Here is a 22346-nt window from a genome sequence, read left to right as displayed (position 1 = left end):
CAAAATTTCTAAACTTTTGGCTCCTTAGGAAGCAGCAGCTTAGAGGCCAAATGAAGCTTGCCAAATCTATCAAGCCAGGCATCTCTCTCGGTATAACTCCATCTATTATTTATGTACATATATGGGCAATCCCATTCAATTGCAAACATGCATGCAAAGAAACAAAGTACTGATCTCAGTGTGTATAAAGCACTACAAAATAAATTTAGCACATCAATACTGTTCCCAGAAACAGCATGTGCCTAATTAAGTGGATAATCGGGAATAAGTATAGATCATTGAATTTCCTAACATTACTTTTAAATAGGTAATCCTCTGCTTACAATCTTGATTGAGCCCTGAATTGGAGTCTTAGGTTATTGCAGTCACTAAGCAAGGTGCCCACATGATCACCTCACTCAATGACCACAATTCCATCACTCCCAGTTGCAGTTGTTAGATGATCACCTGGATGGTTAGGTGGAGTTTAAATAAGGATCATTCTCCCTCCCATCCATGCTGTTTTGGCTCTGCATAGCGGTACTGTCAGTGGTGATCCCAACTGCCCCTGCTGCCCAACTGAGCGTCACCACATCAGCCATTGATTCACTTTCCCTCTTCAACCAAGTTTCACCACCTTCTTCAAGCAGGCATCCCTCTCCTTCCACAAACTGGAAGGAAACTTCCTCGTCTTTTCCAAATCTCATGAAAACAGGACACGTGGTTTGAAGAACAGTAGAAGCCTTGTTCTTGGGTTTCTCCGAGAGCCCCATTTCCCCACATCACATGTGCACCATGTCACGCTGTGTATTGCCAGCCCCAGAGACATTCAGAGACATTCAGTAATTAAATAGTTAACAGTGTGTATGTTTGTTAGCTCCACCCATTATGATGTAAAATCGTGCCTGTCATGCATGCATCATTTCCTTTCTTCTCCAAAGACTCCATCTTCTTTCTTTGTTTTCAACGATGTAGCACGCATAGAAGATGCCTCTGATAGGCATTAGTTATATTTTGTTATTTTCTTAATCAAAGTAACTTCGTTTGAAAGCTGTTTCTCTACTTTAATCCATTGACTCTCAGATTTGATTTATTGTAGTCCACGTGGACTATAATTTATCTACTAAATCTGTCACACCATTTTTTTTGCACATCGCAAGGACTTTCATATAAAAAAAGATATGGGTTTGAAGAAAGGATCAACGTGGTGAAGGTCAGCTGGGCTGAAGAAAGAATTGTAGCTGCTGCTGCTGAATGCGGCTGTGGAAGCAGCCAAAAAGAGGGAGAGGGAATATGCAAGGGGATTTGCAGCATCCCCAAGATGGTAAGGGCATGTGAGCTGCAAAGCACTTGAATTTTTATCTTGTGACCATGGGTGCAACTTCAGACAGGTGTCCTAAGTACCTTCATTTGGTGACATTGTAATTTCAGCTGGTTGCTTCTGATCGTGCAGAATGCAGCTGCGAGAGCAATCATGGGCTTCCCAAGGTATGCCCATGTTACACCAACACTCCGCAGTCTGCATTGGTTGCCAATCAATTTCCGGTCACAATTCAAAGTGTTGGTCTTGACCTATAAAGCCCTTCATGGCATCGGACCAGAATATCTCCGGGACCACCTTCTGCCGCATGAATCCCAGCGACCGGTTAGGTCCCACAAAGTTGGCCTTCTCCGGGTCCCGTCGACTAAACAATGTCGTTTGGTGGGTCCCAGGGGAAGAGCCTTCTCTGTGGTGGCCCCGACCCTCTGGAACCAGCTGTTCCCTGAGATTAGAACTGCCCCCACCCTCCTTGCCTTCCGCAAACTCCTTAAAACCCACCTCTGCCATCAGGTATGGGGGAACTGAAATATCTTCCCCAGGCCTATACTGTTTATGTATGGTATGTTGTGTGCATGTTTTTTTTAAAAAAATTGGGTTTTTAGCTTTTTAATTATTGAATTTGTATTATATATTGTTTTCTGTTGCTGTTGTGAGCCGCCCCAAGTCTGCGGAGAGGGGCGGCATACAAATTTAATAAATAAATAAATAAATTTGGCTTTAAGTTGAGGACACCTATAACAAGATGCAATTAGGAGTGTCATGCAATTGTCACAGGGGCATCACATGATATATTGGGACTTTTTCCTCCTTTGCTAAACCGGGCAGGACAAAGCCAGAATGAGACACATCTAGCCTGCAGGCTAGTTTGACATCCCTGGTATAATGTGCACATCTGACTTCCATACTCTACCCAACAGACTTTAAACCAAGGAGCATGCTACTGTGTCCTGGAATACAGAGACAGGCAGCTTGTGAAGTTGCCTATTACTGTACATATTAAGATATGTATACTCTTGTATGAAAGTTCCAAAGATGGGAAAGTGATGAAAGAGTATTTTAATATTGTTAGAATTTGTTTAGTTTATTATAATATAAGTATCAGAGCGGGTTGCAGGGCCTAGCTTATACTAAAAATCTAAACAAGCCCTGACCTGATAAGCACTTCAGTTAGAAGACCACAGAGATTTTTAATGCTAAAATCAAAAATACATATTAGAAGGTAGCAACAGAAAATGGCATATTGTTATCGAGAAATCACATGGATATTTCAATGAAATCACCAAGAGTTGAATATGACTTGACTACAAACCTGACAGAATTGAAAGTCAAGATTAACTATACAATTCTGTACAATGAAAACAAGATAAAATTAAGAGAAGTCAAGTTTTCTGTGCTTATCAAATACAGTCTACATTATGTTTGTGTAAATAGCTCAAGGGTCATCAATAGAAAGCAACATGATTTTATGTTATGGAATATAGCATAAAAGTTAAACCATTCTGTATATCAAAATTACACTCACTTGTAGTAAGGCTTAGCTTGATGGTCTGCATGTAAATCCATTGCTTCTCCCCTGTAAACGATATTATAAAAATACTTTTAATATTTTTAATTAATGGATACTTATTTTTTTAATTAATATTTTACTGTATATAGTAATGCTAGCATTTCCTTAATAATAGATTGGAATCAAACTCTACAAGCAAGATATCATTTGTCTTTATCATTCATTCATTCATTCATTCAAGATCACATCATAACACATAGTATTTATCTTTATTTTTTCCATTCTTGGGCTACTGCATGCTTCAAGATGGAAATGCTAAATATGATGGTTTCACAGTCATACTTTAATATAATATCACGAGACATAGATAGGCAATAGTTATGCAGTTTACTATAGTTTTACAAAAAGCTGAAGATTCATAAATTGGTAAAGATCCAAAATATAAACTATTTTTTGAAAAATAATGATTAAAAATCTCACCTTGTAAGTTTCATCATTTTAGCCTTTGTTATCGTAAAACCAGAATTAATAATGATATCGAAAATGTCTCCAAGTCTGAGTCCTACATCTGGTTTTAATAATGCCAAGGTTCTATTAACAGATTTTAATGAGAAGTTTTACGAAATTAGCTTATGCACCAACATTACCAAGATATAATCCTATCAATTATCATTATGTGATCATTCCTAGTACCCAGAGAGATAATGTATTCCTAGTACCCAGATAGATAATGGAAATATTTCGTCTAAACATTCCAGTAATAAAAATGAGTTCTGAAAAAGAAGCATAGGAACAAATAATGAGAATATTTCTTTAGACACTGCTGTCCTTTTGTCCTCTTCAGATTCTAGTTAGCGAGGAAAGGGACCTTATGTTAGGCAAATAAAGGACCCATTTATTTGTTAAAATAAATAAGAAGAAATATAACCCTAACATGTGACCCAAAATAAGGCAGGTAGAGCAGCTAATTATACTTTTACAGTATTATTTTAAATATTTTCATACTGCAAAATGGAAAGATATTCTTATGATGAGAGATGCTGGTTTTTCAAAAGCGTAAATGAAATCCAGCAGGTTTTTTTTTTAATTCTGTCACTCTCATTATCCTATGAACATCTTCCTTTGATAACTGCAATATAACTGGAATTCTGGGACTACAGAACAGTTAAGGAAGAAAATTATGCTTTTAGTGTTTTTCTTTGTCAGAGATGCAAACAATTAAATTGAAATTTTATTTATGGTAGTATTATGGTACTGGGGCTGGGGCATATGCCAGAGATTGGTGTGAAAGAGAAAAAGAAGAGGAAGCAATGTCCCTAACTAATTGTGTAATTACTGTGGGAAACCATCAGGACCATTTTTTCTGTGCTTTTCTAAACTTTCCCTGAGTAAATCAAAGAGCTCAAGCACCATGGTCAGCTCCAAGCCAGATAAACACAGCCATCCCAAAAATACAAAAAAAACCCAGTACAGGCTTAGTTTTAACAAATTTCCTGAGGATTAAGCTGGATGTTTAGTGACAATACAAGTTTCTAAATATTTGTGTAGGTCTGAAGACATTCACAGTTGACCTGAGAACCAATCCCCTTCTACCTCTCCTATCATAAATTGGCTAAACCATTGGACAAGAACTACCCTGAGGTTAAAAAATAGGGAAGGGAAGGAGGAGTTTGCTGAAGGCTTTTGTTCGTTTGTTTTTGCCTGGGAACAGTAGCTGACTGTGAGGAATGAAGGAAAGAAAGGAATCGAAGCCACCACTCAAATTATGGAATGAAATCATCCAGGATGCAAAAAAAGACACTAGTGTATATGAACTTTTAGATCTACTAACTTGTTGTGGTTAGCTCTGGCCCTGCTCCTGCCCCAAGGACTGTGGATGTGGGGGAGACATCCATATGCTGCAGGCCTGTTTTGCCCCGGTGGAATCTGCTGATGAAGGCTCCTCTGACCAAGAAGACATGAGTGACAGGGAGGAGGAGAGTGTGGCAGACAGCTCAGAAGGAGATCAATTATCTAGCTCCTCCTTGGATTCAGAACAAGAGTTAATGATACAGCCACGCACGCGGAGAGTGATGCATAGGCAGCAACAACTGAGAGATTATTATCAAAGAAAATGAGGCTACCAGTGGTTGGGTGGGGCTGTGGTCATTAGTGAGGCTGATATAAATAGCAGCCTGTGGGTTTGGCCATTGTGGAGGATTATCTGATCATTGTGTTTCGTGACTGCTTTACTGACTTTGACTTTTTGTGTGCTGATTTTCCCCCGCTTTGAAACTAAACCAGAGCAAAGTGTGTTTCACTTTGTGAAAGAAGAAGGACTGTGAATTGCCTCACAGCTGCAAGCTAAGTATCACAGAACTGATAAGGGACTTGTACAAATTACCAGTTTGTTTGGAGACGAGTGCTCTTTGCTATACCAAAAGAGGCTTGGTTTAAGTGAATTTTCATTATAAAGAACATTGTTTTGAATTTTCAAACGTGTGTGTGTCTGAAATTTGTACCTGTGAATTTTTGGGAGGATTCTACCACAGAGCCCGACAGAACACTAACTATACAATTTTATTTTTTTATATCTCAAAATGAATGACGGATTAATTTTTAGTTTTTTCCTCCGAAACTATTTTTAGACGAGCCTATTCATTGTTCCTCCACTGCCTCTCTTCCATTTTTAAAAATCCTATCACGTTTCCTAACCCTAATGAAATAGGTCCTCTTCTCTCTTTCTAGCTATACAGATGGCCCTCAATAGTACTTATTAGGGACCGTTCAAAGTTACAATGGCATTGGAAAAAGTTATTTATGATCATTTTTCACATGTACAACTACTGCAGCCACCCCAACGCCACAGATGCTGGGCAACCGACTCATGTTTATGAAAGCTGAAATGTCTCGATGTCATGTGATTATCTTTTGAGATAAGCAAAGTCAAAATCACTTAGCAACTGTATTACTAGCTTCACAGCTCCATTGATTCACTTAGTAACTGGCAAGAAAGATGGTAAAATGGGACAACACACACAACATAAAATTTAGGCTTAATTTTGGTCATAAACTGAGGACTATCTGTACTTTAAAAATCTCTAAATGCTAGTTGACACATACTTTTAGTACTGACTAGCATCCTAGGAGATAATCTGGCATATTAATTTGATGTCAGTAATGCCATATTAATCAACAATGATACCAGTAAATATCTTGATCAAATAATAATTCTAATGAAACCACATCCTAGGAGATAATCTGGCATATTAATTTGATGTCAGTAATGCCATAATAATCAACAATGATACCAGTAAATATCTTGATCAAATAATAATTCTAATGAAACCAGTGAATCACATGTTTATACTCTTTCTTGTCTATTTCAACAATTTATAATGTCAGACAAATTTTTTGAAGAGAAAGATATTTGTTGTTACTTTGGTTGTTATTATGCCAAATGTGGAAATGAGCAAATGCCGCACGAATCCCAGCGACCGATTAGGTCCCACAGGGTGGGCCTTCTCCGGGTCCCGTCAAATAAACAATGTCGGTTGGCGGGCCCCAGGGGAAGAGCCTTCTCTGTGGCGGCCCCGACTCTCTGGAACCAGCTTCCCCCAGAGATTAGAACTGCCCCTACCCTCCTTGCCTTTCGTAAACTCCTTAAAACCCACTTTTGTTGTCAGGCATGGGGGAACTGAAATATCTCCCCTGGGCCTATACAATTTATGTATGGTATGCTTGCATGTATGTCTGCTTAATAATGGGGTTTTTAAAAATATCTTAAATTGTAAATTATTAGATTTGTTATAAACTGTTTTTATTGTATTGTGAGCCGCCCCAAGTCTGCGGATAGGGGCGGCATACAAATCTAATAAACCTAAACACATCTAATAAACATAAATGACATCAAGAAAACCTAGTTTTCTTCCTTTCTAAAAAACATTTTCAACAGTGCTGAGAAAAACCCCATTTACAGGTTTTTCTAAATACTGTTTCTGAAAGAAAGTGTTTGTGACTATTACTATTAGTTAAGGGCAAACACCAACACAAAAGAAAATGCAGGTTTTCTTTTTTTTTAAATTGAATACATTATTAAATATTAATAATACATTGGAGCATGTATAAAATAATACACAAATATATTTTATACACACAAACACATTTTAATTACATTAAGTAAGAGCGTTGGAATGAGTACTAAAAATAAAAATGGATTTGTCATACATCAGTAAATTTAAATTAGATGAAAAATAATCTGTACTGTTATAATGCTGCTATGGGGGGGGGGGGTGTAATTTTTCTGTTATAATAATTTTCCAAAATTCCAGAAATCCATTTTATCACAGGATCTTGATTCTTTATGTTTCAAGGAGTTGTTTGGATTATCATAAAACTTAGAACACCCAACTTAGACTCTATGACAATGGTCTGAGTTGTAACAGATCTAATATGTTTTGAACATTTTAATTGTAAGACTCTGACAGTAAGATATAACCACAAAAAGTTAAAGCAGTAGAAAAGTATATGAAAAACAAGACATGATTATAATAAAGGGCTTGCTTCTGCTTTTTTATGTCCACATACTTGGTTCCAATTTTTCTGAGGACCATTTTGTAATACCATTTTCCATTTTTCCTTTCATCCATCAGAAAATCCAATGCCTCTAATTCTTGTATATAAAAAGATGACTCACTAAGCAAAGTATATTGATTAACTTACAAAACTGAAAATTCCTCAGAAATTCAGAAACATCACTTTCTCACCTTTCTTTGCAACTGCCCAACATGCGAGATGTATATTGATCGGCATAGTCTACCAAATTGAGGTGGCGTGAAAAAATGGTAATTCTGTTGCCCACAAAGAGATCTTTAAAATTCAGATCATCATATTTAGTGCGAGACAAGAATTTGGAGCGATTCTTCATGTCGAACTGAAAAGTTAAAAGATAGCTGTTTTAATGTTCTTATTTTGTTAAAATAAAATATATAATGTTTCAATAAAATCCAGTCAAATGTTGGATTTGAACTCCTACTTGATGCATATAGAAAAAAAATCTAGAGGGGGTCATAAAATAGAAGATGGAATAGAACATCCCCATCTGCCTTTTTCATTTTCTGTTTTATTGGCACAAAAAAGCAAAATTGGAATGTGCTTTAGTTTATTGTACTTGAAAAATGATATATGCATACTAAGTTGTATTGAAGATACAGGTATATGAAGTTGTATGTTTTAATGTGGACAAACATTTTTAAAAATTGCCAAATATGTATGTATGTATGTATGTATGTATGTATGTATGTATGTATGTATGTATGTATGCATGCATATATGCTTCTGAAAAGGGAAAATAATGCCATATTCTTCTACATTATGCAGTTCTTAGCCAACAAAAGCAATTCTTCTGTTTCTGGTGTGTGTGACATGAAATCCATATTATTGAAGCTAGCTTTCAAGAAACAATTTATAGAAAATAATCTTTTGTAGAAAATAATCTCACCATTTCCACTGATCCATCTTTTGGGTAATATAGAAGCTCATAGCGCCGAAAAAGTGAAGCATTTGGATCATACCATTCTGCAACGAAAGCGAATCTGTCCTCGTGGTTCTGGAAAACAAAAGTCAAATGTAGGGTTTTTGTAACAATTTCAGAATAGACAATCTGTTCAATATCTCTTCCACTAACATCTGATATAACAATACTGCTTAGTTATCAAGATTTGTCAACCTGGCACAAAAGCTAAACTTTTAAACAAGGAGCATTACTTTTTAAAATGTTTCTCCAAAAGTATGAATCATTTCACTGTCTCCATTGACAACTATTGCTATTCATGTACAACAATAAATACTAGTCAATCTGGACATCATAGTATAAAATCAGGGCAGATGCCCATAAAATACATATTTTATTAATGTTATATTCTATCTTTTCAGACTTTTCTGAGTTCTAGAAAACTGCAGTAAGCATTTCCAGAGATTATTTTTCAAATAAACCATACATACATACATACATACATACATACATACATACATACATACATACATACATACATACAGAGATGGGGAGAGAGAGGATCCCATATACATATACATACACATATACATAACCCATTCTTAAGAGGTCCGTAAAGAAGGCATACATTATAATTATGAGCTGGGGTGGCGCAGGAAGTAGAGCGCTGTACTGCAGGCCACTGAAGCTGACTGTAGATCTGAAGGTCAGCAGTTCAAATCTCATCACCGGCTCAAGGTTGACTCAGCCCTCCATCCTTCCGAAGTGGGTAAAATGAGGACCCGGATTGTGGGGGCAATATACTGGCTCTGTTAAAAAGTGCTATTGCTAACATGTTGTAAGCCACCCTGAGTCTAAGGAGAAGGGCGGCACAAAATTTGAATGAATAAATGAATGAATGAATGAATGAATGAATGAATGAATGAATAAAATAAAATAAATATTAATATATAATTATGGTGCATAAGCGCACCAGCGTATCTATCATCCCTGTCCTCCTGTCCCCATTTGTTTGTATTCATCCCTTGTTCATATCCATGTTTATACTTATATGTGTTATCTAATACACAATTGATGAACTAAATAAAATAAAATAACAATTATATACATATTATATACTGCTCAAAAAAATAAAGGGAACACTCAAATAACACATCCTAGATCAGAATGAATGCAATATTGTCATTGGATACTTTGTTCTCTACAAAGTTGAATGTGCACAACAGCATGTGAAATGGATTGTCAATCAGTGTTGCTTCCTAAGTGGACAATTTGATTTCACAGAAGGTTAATTTACTTGGAGTTATATTGTGTTGTTTAAGTGTTCCCTTTAGTTTTTTGAGCAGTATATATATATGTATGTATAGTATAATGTATAACATACAGTATAACGTATAACATATAATGTATATGTACATATATGTGTGAGAGAGAGATTCTCAGCTTCTCTAAACTATTTAAAATTCAGAGATTAATCAAATATTGCGCATTTAAAAGTTCAGTATTCAAAAGCAGCTGATAAAATACAAAGAGACAATTGTCAGCCAGTAATTTTCTAAAGCTCAAAAGAACACACAGCATGTATTATTTGTAGCTCACTGAACACACAGCAGTTGTCCAAGAAGCAGCTTGTATACTTTTGCCACTGCTATAAAAAGGCAATAAGTCATTACCAACAGAGATCGAATGAAAGATGTTACACCTACAGTATTTACCAGTAGAGACAGAAACGAATGGATTCAGTACTTACCACTAGCTGTCTGAAGGCTTTAAAACAATAGTTTTTAAGTAATGATCCCCAACCGTTTTGTACCAGGGACCATTTTTTCATGGACCGGGGAGAGGGATGGTTTACTTGCTCACCTGCCACTCACATCTTACTATGCAGCCCAGTTCCTAACAAGCCATGAATATGGAGATTGGGGACCCCGAGATTAAAAAGTACTCTCAAATGAGTCTCTTACTGTATAATTACTTTGATATGTTTACTGTATAAAATTGTAACATCCATTTATATCAGCTAACATTTTTCCATTGAAGACTAGTACTTTTTGTAAGCATAGGGTAGGAGATAAAATAGAAAAAAATAGATAAAATATGTTGTGGTTCAGCCTGAGGCTGCTCAGGGACCGGCTGTGTCTCTGCTGACTCCATGCCCGGAGGAGGATGACAGCGAAGAGGAGGGGGCTGAACAGTCGGACGGGGGAAAGTCAGGAATGGGATGAAAGAGAACAGCATGAGAGCCCCGGGGGGGGGGGCTCTCCCCAGCCAGTAGCTTGGAGTCATTAGGTGATGAAGCACAAGCCGTCATTGACATGCGACAGAGACGGTCAGATCGGAGAAAGGAGCAATTAAAGAAGTATTATCAGCACTGAATTAGGAACAGCTGGGCTTGGGTGTGGTCCTCCTTAGCAGGGTTTAAAAGGCAGGCAAGCCCTTGAAGCCATGCGGAGTGTTATCAATTGGAGTTACGGTGTCCTGCTTTGTTCTCGACGTCTCTGTTCCTGGCTTGTGGCCCAGCAGTTTGGAAGACCCGTGGGAGGTGTAGGTCTGCTATCTACAGCCTCTTCTTGGCAGCAAGAATCCTGTATTGCTGCATGGACTTTTGCCTTCGTGGATATATTGGAAGATACAGCATTTTCCTGTTTGTAAGGACATTTTCTGTTACCTGTGTTTTTCTTGAATTTTATAAACTGCCTTTGCCCTTTATCGGTGTGTCTGGCTTCTCTTTTTGGGTTGGTATTGGCTTCCGGAGTGACCCAGACAGAACAAAATAGAAAAGATTTTTTTTTACCCATTTAGATGGGAGAATGTATAACTGAGGAAGAGTGTGAGTTAGGAATCCTAGGGAAGTTGAATGTCCTCCTGTACATAGTACTTATGTACTATGTACATTATAGTCTAAGCCTATCTATATAACCACTGGGATTTCTTCATGGAATTGTTCTCAATATCAAAACATATTTTTTAATTATGCACATATTATACTTCCTGCTGGTTGGTTTTTTACATGTGGCAAACGGATTTTTAATTGCCTACATTCCTGCTAATTTATCTGAAACCCAATGTTGTTTAAGTCATCTCATTACTGTTTTAACTATGAAAGAAGATATCGTCTCTCATCGTTCTAGGTCTTCTACAGCCCTTGAATCATGGGCAAGCAAAATCTTTCTTCTCAATAAGGCTGAATATGTTTCTCTTGCTGTGTCCATAGTTGGTGTACCTGCCTTAGGAATTCTCAAACAACAAATTGCTCACCACCTTGCCTGCTCTTCAGCCAAAACCATCAATGCTACATTTTTAGATATTGCAGCATTAAATCAAGAACAGATTGAACTTCAACCTGCAATTCTGGACAATTGAGCTGCTATAGATTTTTTATTGTTAATACATCACTTGGGTTGTGAATCTGTAAAAAATATGTGTCGTTTTAATATTTCTGATAAATCTCAGATTGTAAAACCTCAATTAGATACCTTGAAAGAATTGGCTCCTCAGATTCTAGAGGATATATTACCTGCTTGGTGGGATAGTTTATGGTCCCGGCTTCCAACTGGATAGCTCAGAGTTGTTGTTCAGTATGTTCTTGATATTTTCGTTATACAGTAGTCCCTCGCTATATCGCGCTTCACCTGCCGCGGCTTCACTTCATCGCGGGTTTTGAAGTCAGTTTCATTTGAATGATTTTACCACACAAACAAGCGCTAGAATCCCCCAGCGGGACTCCCAAATGATGAGCGGGGCGGGGACTGAGCTCCGGCGGAGGCCCGTCCCCTCGTTCAATCCCCCTCGCCAGTGCCGAAAGGAAAAAAAAGAAAGGAACGCGACGCGACGGGGATTTCCAGACTGGGCTCGAGGGCGGAAGAGGAAGTGCTCGAGGGCGGAAGAGAGAGAGAGAAAAAAAGAAACAGCCGGGGCAGCTCACCAGGGACTTTACAGCCGGGGCAAGGCAAAAAAGACAACATTTGGCCGAACTGCTGCAAAGAACAGAGTAAGTAGTAGTGGGGGGGAAAGGTTAGCCGGCCGTTGCTCGCCTCCAGGCATCCGGAGCTGGTGGGAAGGAGGATAAATTCCCCATCGCGGATTTCACCTAGGTCTGGAACGTAACTCCCGCGATAGGTGAGGGATTACTGTACTTATTTAATTTTCCTGTTTTATGCAATGTCTGCCTTTCATTATTTCTTACTGTACCCCTAAGCGACAAAGGTACACTTTACATAAAACTCAAGCTCTTGTATTATATAAACAATTACAACAATATGAGCAATTAAATTATTATCAATCTGAGTATGAAGATACTACCTAAATGAAACAGAAAAGAGTAAAATGTAGGTTGTTATCAATCATTGCCAATGATGTGGAATGCCAGTCTTGGTTAATATTGTCTAAACATCCTGCTTAATGTAAAGATTATTTACTCAGCTCTCTGTCCTGTTTAAGGTAAAGATTATTTACTCAGCTCTCTGTTCTGTTTAAGGAAAAGAGTAAACTAGCAGGCGGTCACCTATATGTTGGACATATAGGTCTGTCTGTACGATTCAAAAGTTTATTTAGATATTAACTTGTTACTAGTTAGCTATCTTTGGGGGTAAGTCAATCTTTGTAATTGTGTACACAAGACGTTTACTATAAGAATAAACATAAGCTGACCAAGAGAAGGTTTCAGAACATAGAGACTTCTTCTCAACCCAGAAAGACTTCTTCCTAGCTTTGAACAGCTTTGCTCAGAAAGTCATGTCTCTGTGTCTATGATTACTACATGGGACACTGCAACCATTGTAAATTTGAACCAGTTGCCAAGGATTTGGATTTTGTTCATATGACAATGGGGATGCAGCAAACAATCATAACTGTGAAAAATGGTCATATGTCACTTTTTTCAATGTCAATGTAACTTTGAATGGTCACTAAATGAACTGTTGTAAGTCAAGGAGTTCCAGTATCTTACCCCCTAAGGTGAGATCAGTTCCCACCCTTCTGACCGTCCCCAAGAACTTTAAGAGCCTAACTCTGCCAGATGGCTTGGGGCCCCAAGAGGAAAGTATCACATTGGAGACGGTTGATTAACTAAGAACCAATCCATCTCCCTCCTATCCAATTCCTTCCTTACCCATCTTGAAACATGATTTTATTTGATCATTACTTTCATTTTATTGTGTTAGGAATATTTATCTTTGTTGATTTTAGAGGTTTTATGTTGTGAGCCACCCAAATTCCTTTCAAAATGAATTGGGCAGCAAATTAATTTAAATCAATCAATCAATAAACCAACAACTAAGGGAAAAAAGTTTGCAAAATCAGACATGAGACTCGCTTATTGTTCTGTCGGGCTCTTTGGTAGAATCCTCCCAAAAATTCACAGGTACATATTTCAGACACACACACATTTGAAAATTGAAAACAATGTTCTTTATAATGAAAATTCACTTAAACCAAGCCCTCTTTTGGTATAGCAAAGAGCACTGGTCTCCAAACAAACTGGTAATTGGTACAAGTCCCTTATCAGTTCTGTGATACTTAGCTTGCAGCTGTGAGGCAATTCACAGTCCTTCTTTCACAAAGTGAAACACACTTTGTTCTGGTTTAGTTTCAAAGCGGGGGGGGGGGGAATCAGTACACAAAAGGTCAAAGTCAGCAAAGCAGGCACGAAACACAATGATCAGATAATCCTCCACAATGGCCAAACCCACAGGCAGCTATTTATAGCAGCCTCACTAATTACCACAGCCCCACCCAACCACAGGTGGCCTCATTTTCTTTGATAATAATCTCTCAGTTGTTGTTGCCTATGCATCGCTCTCCGCATGCGTGGCTGTATCATTAACTCTTGTTCTGAATCCAAGGAGGAGCTAGATAATTGATCTCCTTCTGAACTGTCTGCCACACTCTCCTACTCCCTGTCACTCATGTCTTCTTGGTCAGAGGAGCCTTCATCAGCAGATTCCGGGGGGGGGGCAAAACAGGCCTGCAGCATGTGGATGTCTCCCACACATCCACAGTCCTTGGGGCAGGAGCTGGGCCAGAGCTAACCACAACACATCAACAATCTTGTTTAGCAGTGAAAATTCTGGTCCCACTTATCATCGTAAGTGGAGGACTACAGCATTGATTTTACTATACTGCTCCAAAAAAAAAATAAAGGGAACACTTAAACAACAGAATATAACTCCAAATAAATCAAACTTCTGTGAAATCAAACTGTCCGTTAAGGAAGCAACACTGATTGACAATCAATTTCACATGCTGTTGTGCACATTCAACTTTGTACAGAACAAAGTATTCAATGACAATATTTCATTCATTCAGATCTAGGATGTGTTTTTTGAGTGTTCCCTGTATTTTTTTTTAGCAGTTTATTTATATTCCCTCCCCTTCTGTTCCAAGTACAGTGATCCCTCGAGTATCGCGAGGGTTACATTCCAAGACCCCTCGCGATACTCAATTTTTCGCGATATAGTGGTGCGGAAGTAAAAACACCATCTGCGCATGCGCACCCTTTTTCCATGGCCGCGTATGCGCAGATGGTGGAGATTGCGTGGGCGGCGGGGAAGACCCAGGGAAGGTTTCTTCGGCCGCCCAGCAGCTGATCTGCTCGGCAGCGCGGCAGCAGCGAGGAGCCGAAGATCGGGGTCTTCCCCACCGCCCACGCAAAGGGGAAACCCCGATCTTCAGCTCCTCGCTGCTGCCCCGCTGCCGAGCAGATCAGCTGCTGGGCGGCCAAAGAAACCTTCCCTGGGTCTTCCCCGCCGCCCACGCAAAGGGGAAACCCCGATCTTCGGCTCCTCGCTGCTGCCCACCCGCCGCCCGCCCACCACTCGAGAGCAAGAGGGGGAGAGATAGAGAAAGAAAGAAGGAAAGAAAGAGATGAGAGAGGGAGGAAGAGAGTGTGAGAGAGGAAGAAGCAAGATAGAGAAAGAGAGAGAGAAAGATGAGAAAGGAAGAGAGTGACGTCATCGGGTGGGAAAAACCGCGGTATAGCAAAAAAACCGTGGAGTATTTTTTAATTAATATTTTTTGAAAAATCGCGATATAGCGTTTCGCGAAGATCGAGATTGCGAAAATCGAGGGATCACTGTACTGCATTGTTCATAGTTCTCATGTTTTCAAAAACGGTTAAAGAAAAATTAAGTTGGGAAAAACAGAAACAGTACAAAACAAAATGAGCAAAAAATAACCCATGATGGATAAAAATGAAGCCCAGTGTAATTAATTAAAAGCCATTATGAACACACAAAAAAAGACCTGCATGGTCTGGTTGGAAACAGTTAAGATCTGAATGAAGTCAATGTAGCATATATAAAATGCACAAATGAGCCTTGAACTCAGTGTCCGAGTTCCCAATTGACACTCAGCCAACTAAGCCACAATCATTTTCTACGTCTTAATACTTTCCCAAACATAAGAAAAGTACTACAGTTGGGTTTCTCCTGGAACTGCAATAAGGGTGAAAAGTGACCTTCAGCCAGCTGATACCAGCGTGTTTTAGTGCCGAAGAATTTGAAAGGCGGTTCCAAAGAGCACACATTTTGCTCTTACCTTGAACATTCTGAGAATATCATGGCCTATTAAAAATTTATTGCCTTGCTGCAAAGAAGGGGGGAAAAAAAGTTCAGCCAATCCCCTTCTTATTCACTACTGGGAACATTCTGAGCCAGCGTTCATTGTGTACTATAGTTTAACCAAACAGGCTCCTGATCAGTCTGTCATTAAAATTAAATGCTCCTTTTTTTACTTTGGATTGCGTAAAATATTAACTCTTGGGCAATTCAGCTGAACGCCAGATTTCAGTTACCACAATGTTTGATGGCATGCCCGTAAAACTATTATCATAAAGACACATATCAGGTTAATATTGGAACAGGGGCGTGCGTGCTGGTTTTCCTAACTTATCTAATATCTTTAGTAAAGAATTATGTAACCAAAAAGGAAAGGGAAAATGGGAGGGTAGGCAAGAACAAAGAGGATCTCAACCCGAATTCATAAGCTAGTTCTGGAACCGAGTACAATAGTGTAGTTAGGGTTCTACTTGTATATTCCTTGACTGGAGTAAATTCTAAAAAAACTAAATGCAATTTACATTGAATATACTTGTACAGATTAGCATTGTAAATCTTTTAAATTCAGATCGACTAATCAAATTAATGAAGCAAATAATCCCATTGTACAGCATTCTTATCCTTAAACTGAATCACAATCCAGTTCAGATGGCCAAAGGAGGAAGCAATGTCTATTTCTTTTCAATAGTACCTTGATATATAATATGCTATGTATAATGCCAGCTATGAACATTTTAACCACTGAGAATATAGGATTGTATAACACTAAAGCACATTTTTAGAACTGCAAGTTTGTTTGTTTGGTTTGTTTATTGATTGATTGATTGATTGATTGATTGAATTTGTATGCCGCCCCCTCTCCGCAGACTCGGGGCGGCTAACAACAGCAATAAAACAGTATATAACAAAATCCAATACTAAAAACAGTTAAAAACCCATTATATAAAAACCAATCATACATACAGACATACCATGCATAAAATTGTAAAGGCCTAGGGGGAAGTGTATTTCAGTTCCCCCATGCCTGGCGGCAGAGGTGGGTTTTAAGCAGCTTTCGAAAGGCAAGGAGGGTGGGGGCAATTCTAATCTCTGGGGGGAGTTGGTTCCAGAGGGCCGGGGCCACCACAGAGAAGGTTCTTCCTCTGGGTCCCGCCAAGCGACATTGTTTGGTTGACGGGACCCAGAGAAGACTCACTCTGTGGGACCTAACTGGTCGCTGGGATTCGTGCAGCAGAAGTGTAAGGTAAATTGGTGTAAACAATAGATCCAGTTCCCTAATTTGTTGTGTTTAAAATCCAATGTCAGAGACACAGTGAAACCGTAGCAAGCAATAATAATAATTAATAATAATAATTTATTAGATTTGTATGCCGCCCCTCTCCGAAGACTCGGAGCGGCTCACAACAATCTTGAATTGCAGGTGTTGGCAATCTTTTGGGGTCAAAGGACACAACTGAAATTTTATGAGTGCATAATGCTCTCACTTGAAAATGATATAACAAAATGGCTACATTGAAGATATGGACTTTTAAAAAAAAATACTTTCCAGAAAGCAAACTCATGAGATTATTTTCTGCCATCTCCTCTAGTTGTCTTTTTATCATGTCTCTTCTATCCCAGTTTATCTTTCCCCTTTTTTTCCTAGAAGAGGAAAAAAGCCCTGGGCTGTAGCCCTCTCATTTCTTTCTCCCAAGAATTGCTGTAAAAACATGCTGTAAGGCAGTGTTTCCCAAAGTGTGGTATGCGTAGCCCCAGGGTACGGGAAGAGTTTGGTAGGGGTACGCATTGCACTGGAGTTTGGTGGGGATATGCCCTGCACCCTGGTTAGCTGTACCCAATTCTACATTCTCATGAGTCAAGTCAAGACAGTCTTGTGAGGCATGAGATGGTCCGGTGTGAGACAGGGTGAATATACCGCACATCATTACAGAGACAACTTACTCCGTTAATAGTTAGTGGCTTCTCCAGGCGCCTGTGTATTTTTAGCTTTTGTGCGATTTTTCTTATAGGAAAGGATTTTGATTATTTTTATAAAAATAATCTCAGATTAAAATTAACAGCCAGGGAACCAAATTATGATGATCTGTCATCTTAGCACAAACAATTGCATCCTTGTCACTGATCCAAATAAATGTTATTTATAATATAACTTTTATTTATATTTTATTATGAATAATTTTATTTTTCATTTATTTTTATTTTGTGTATGTAACCAAAATATATATATATATATATATATATCTCAGGGACCGCCTTATGCTGCACGAATCCCAGCGACCAGTTAGGTCCCAGAGTGGGTCTTCTCCGGGTCCCGTCAACTAAACGATGTCGCTTGGTGGGACCCAGGGGAAGAGCCTTCTCTGTGGCGGCCCCAGCCCTCTGGAACCAACTCCCCCCTGAGATTAGAATTGCCCCCACCCTCCTTGCCTTTCGTAAGCTTCTTAAAACCCACCTCTGCCGCCAGGCATGGGGGAACTGAGATAATCTTTCCCCTAGGCCTTTACAATTTTATGCATGGTATGTCTGTATGTATGTTTGGTTTTATAATAAGGGTTTTTAACTGTTTTAATATTGGATTGTTATATGCTGTTTTTATTACTGTTCTTAGCCGCCCCGAGTCTACGGAGAGGGACGGCATACAAATCCAATAAATAAAATAAAATAAATAAATAAATAAAATACATCCATTTTTTTTGACAAGGGGTACTAAGCATTACGAAAATTATGGAAGAAGTACACATATGTCAAAAGTTTGGGAAAAGTTTGCTGTAAGGCAAAGAAAAATTCTTAGAAGAAAGTATCAACTACAAAAAAGCACAAAAAATACATAAAAGTAAAATTGGGTTCTACAGGAAGCCTATCAGACACCATGAGGAATGATGCCAGATATATCGGTGTTCACAGGCATCACACATTCTGTTTTTCAATTCTAGCCTACGTTGGGTCGCAAGTTTGTGAGTCACAGCTGTCTTATTCATTTTACCTAATTCTTTTAACTGCCGTTGTGTGAAACTGAACCTAAAAACATCTACAGGTACTGTAGACACCAACTTACAATAGTTCATTTAGTGACCGTTCAAAATTGCAACAGCACTGAAAAAAGCGACTTATGACCATTTTTCAAAATTACCACCATTGTAGCATCCCCAGGCTCATTTGATCAAACCCTGAATGAGGGTTACCGAGTCTGGGGCTCATGTTATCAGCTTTTGCAACCTTCGACAAGCAAAGACAAAGGGAAAGCCAGATTCACCTAAAAACATGTGACTACCTTAACTGCAGTGATTAATTTAACAACTGTGGCAAGAAAGATCAATTGTAGTCATAAATCAAGGACTACCTGCACAGGCAAAATTCACATTATCAAAGCAAGTAAAATTCAATATGGCCTTTTGGACATAGAATGTAATAAAAATACATAAACATATACTTATTAATACAAAAAATAAGCATAAATACAATACAGTAAAATAAAGTCTTTATGCAATCTGGGCCAAGCATTGCAGAGAGTAGTGTATCTACTTGGCTTCAATATGGTTGAAATGATTAAATATGGTTGAATACTGATTAAATACAGTTGAAAGTTCAATAATAATAATAATAATAATAATAATAATAATAATAATAATAATAATAATAATTTATTATTATATATGATGCTACATTACAACAATAATATTATAGCACACTTAGGGAAAATGTGTTAAATCACTGAAAATTACATTTTCATAGCATGTCGGCTGCTCTATGTTTCAACATAATTATTTTTTATAACAGTTACAAAATCTCTAGAGGAAGAGCTATTTACAAATGATTCAAGTTAATAATCTTGTCAAAAGAAATCCTAATTAAATGCTGGCAATTTATGCACTTTAAAAAGAGTACAAAAACCAGTAGAGAAATATCTTTGGCAAACAAATAGCTCCATCTAGTGTTCCAAAAAGAACTGATTTTATATTTAATCCTAATGCAATTGGAGAATGGGATTACTGTACTTAGTCTGTTTACCCTTACTTAGTCTACTTAGAAACGAATCCCACTTCATTGAGTGGGTTAACTGGTACGCTGTAAAGAGCCTCAGCCTAAAATTTGAGACCACAATTTTTAAACATGTTAATCTCTTGGTCACATAATTTCAGACCTACTAGTTTATTTAAAGTAATGGGTGATAAAGGGGGAATATTTTTTAATAAATATTATTTATCTTATTTATTTTTTATTTATTTGATTTCTATGCCACTCTTCTCCACAGACTCAGGGCAGCCCACAGCAAAATAGATACAGAAATACAATGTATAAGAAATCTAATTTAAAACAATTCTAAAACCCAATACTTAAAAACAGTCATCCACATTCATTCCATATACATTGGCCAAAGCTAGACATAACACTCAATAGCCCCAAGCCTGCCAGCAGAGATGAGTTTTTAAGAAGAAAAGCCAGGAGGGTGGGGTGGTACAAATCCCTGGAGAGAGTTTATTCCAGACATATGGGGCCGCCACAGAGAAGGCTCTTTTCCTAGGTCCCATCAGGGGGCATTGTGTGGTAAACGTAACCTGGAGAAGGCCAACTCTGTGGGACCTAACCAAACATTGGGATACTTGAGGCAGAAGGCAGTCTTGTATGTAATCTGATCCTAAGCCATATAGGGCTTTATAGGTCATAATCAACTCTTTGAATTGCATTTGGAGACCCAATCAGCAACCAATGCAGCTCACAAGAGTGTTGACGAGACATGGGTATAGACCAATGATGGGCTCCTACAGGTACGTTCAGGTATGCAGTATCGGTAGCAAAATTTTGGTCAGGTACACAGTACCAGCAGCAAAATTTTCAATTTTTTTTCTTCCTTTTTTTCCCTTCTGGGCTCTGGATGTTTTTCCTGTTGCAGTAAATGAGTTTGAATGTGTATAATTTTAGAAGAGCCTTGTGTGCGTGTGTGTACACACACTTTATATAGTAGATAATCAGGGGTGGGCTACTGCCCGGACGAGGGAGAACGCAGTGGGGTAGCAAAAATGGAGCTCCACCCCAGAGCACCCAATGCATAAGACACACCCACAGTGTGGTAGTAAAAATTGTGGTAACCCATCACCGGTATAGACTTAGTTGAATGTTTTTAAGTTTTTCTATAAACTTGCTCTGAAAATGCTGAAGGAGAACCCAATCTATACATAACTCTGTTCTTTTTTATTTATTTTATTTATTTATTTTGTCCAACACACAATAATACACAATGAAGGGTTATATAGGATATAGTAGAGAAGAAATATGAGATATAGCAAAGACTATAGGACAGGGGACAGAAGGCACTCTAGTGCACTTATGTACGCCCCTTACTGACCTCTTAGGAATCTGGATTCCTGGGGAATTATGGACCACTACCATTTATTTACATCATCAACATTTAACTAGAGATGTAAATAAGTTTACAATTAAAAGAACTGTTCTTAAAAATACCTTTAGAAAAAGGAAATTGGAAGAATGTTCCTTAACACTTTCATATAATAATTTATTTTATGCCTGATTGGAGTTTAAACAAAGCTCAGAAAACCCAAAATAAAATAAGAGACTAGCTTTAAGGCAGTAAGTTAGCAATACTTTCTAACAGGTGATTTCAAATGCTGAAGAGCTGTGACCCACTAATATAATGAATCTGTGCAAATAAAACTGATAGACTGCACACTGCACTCTGACAGGGCTGCCATTAACTTTGCTCATCCAAGCAGAAAATGAGCACTGTCTGATAGTGATCTGTAGGCGGCTAGCTCAGGAGCCTGCCACATAAAGAACAGAGAGGGAGGCATGTTCAAGTGGCACAAGCAAACTTGGGAACGCAGAGCCATTTAAGGAATTTGCCACCTAATAGAATTTCGAAAATGTTCCCAAATAAATCACCTAATTGTTGGAAGTGTAAAAAAAGAAATAGGTACATATTACTAGTGATGGGTGAACTGAACCCGCACAATTCGGGTCCGTACTGAATTTTGCGGTGTTCGGTATGCCGAACATGAACCCGAAATTTTTCCAAAGTTCGGGCAAAGTCCGTGGTCGTGTTCGGCATTCGGAGCTTTGACATCACCGGCAGGTTGCTAAGGACGCCAAGGTGATCACTTCCTGGATTCCATGGCATCCTTAGCAACCTTCCGGTGATGTCAAAGCTCCGCCCCCGGAATCTCTTCATGGGAGGGATTCCCCGTTCGGGTTCGAGTTTGGCTGAATTTTGCGTAAAATTCGGCTGAACTTGCCGAACCCGAACACCGTTGGGTTCGCCCATCATTACATATTACCATTTATGATGGACTTGCCCAAAAGCAAAGAATTATTGGAATATGGCGGAAAGATGGCTAAGAGAAATTACACAACAAGAAATTAGGAAGACACCAGAATTAGGCATTACAAATAATAAATATAAAAAAGAAATATATTACTTAATAATCCATATTTTAGTAGCTGCTAGGATTGTTCTTGCACAAAGATGGAAAGAAATGG

General features: G+C 38.4%; 1 protein-coding gene across 1 annotated transcript in view; it reads right to left on the bottom strand.

The window, feature by feature from the left end:
• NME7 (NME/NM23 family member 7) overlaps window positions 1-22346 on the bottom strand; it is a 73174-nt gene that overhangs the window by 46893 nt on the left and 3935 nt on the right. The window contains exons 2-5 of the mRNA XM_070750040.1: window positions 8287-8394; window positions 7553-7719; window positions 3288-3398; window positions 2823-2873 (exon numbers count right to left, since the gene is read on the bottom strand). Coding sequence (XP_070606141.1) covers window positions 2823-2873; window positions 3288-3398; window positions 7553-7719; window positions 8287-8394 — 437 coding nt within the window. The remainder of the gene's footprint in view (window positions 1-2822; window positions 2874-3287; window positions 3399-7552; window positions 7720-8286; window positions 8395-22346) is intronic.

Source organism: Erythrolamprus reginae, chromosome 4 (genome assembly GCF_031021105.1).
Source record: "Erythrolamprus reginae isolate rEryReg1 chromosome 4, rEryReg1.hap1, whole genome shotgun sequence".
Classification (NCBI taxonomy): Eukaryota; Metazoa; Chordata; class Lepidosauria; order Squamata; family Dipsadidae; genus Erythrolamprus; species Erythrolamprus reginae.
The sequence above is the reverse complement of the archived record's forward strand: the minus strand, read 5'-3'. Positions and strand labels throughout refer to the sequence as shown.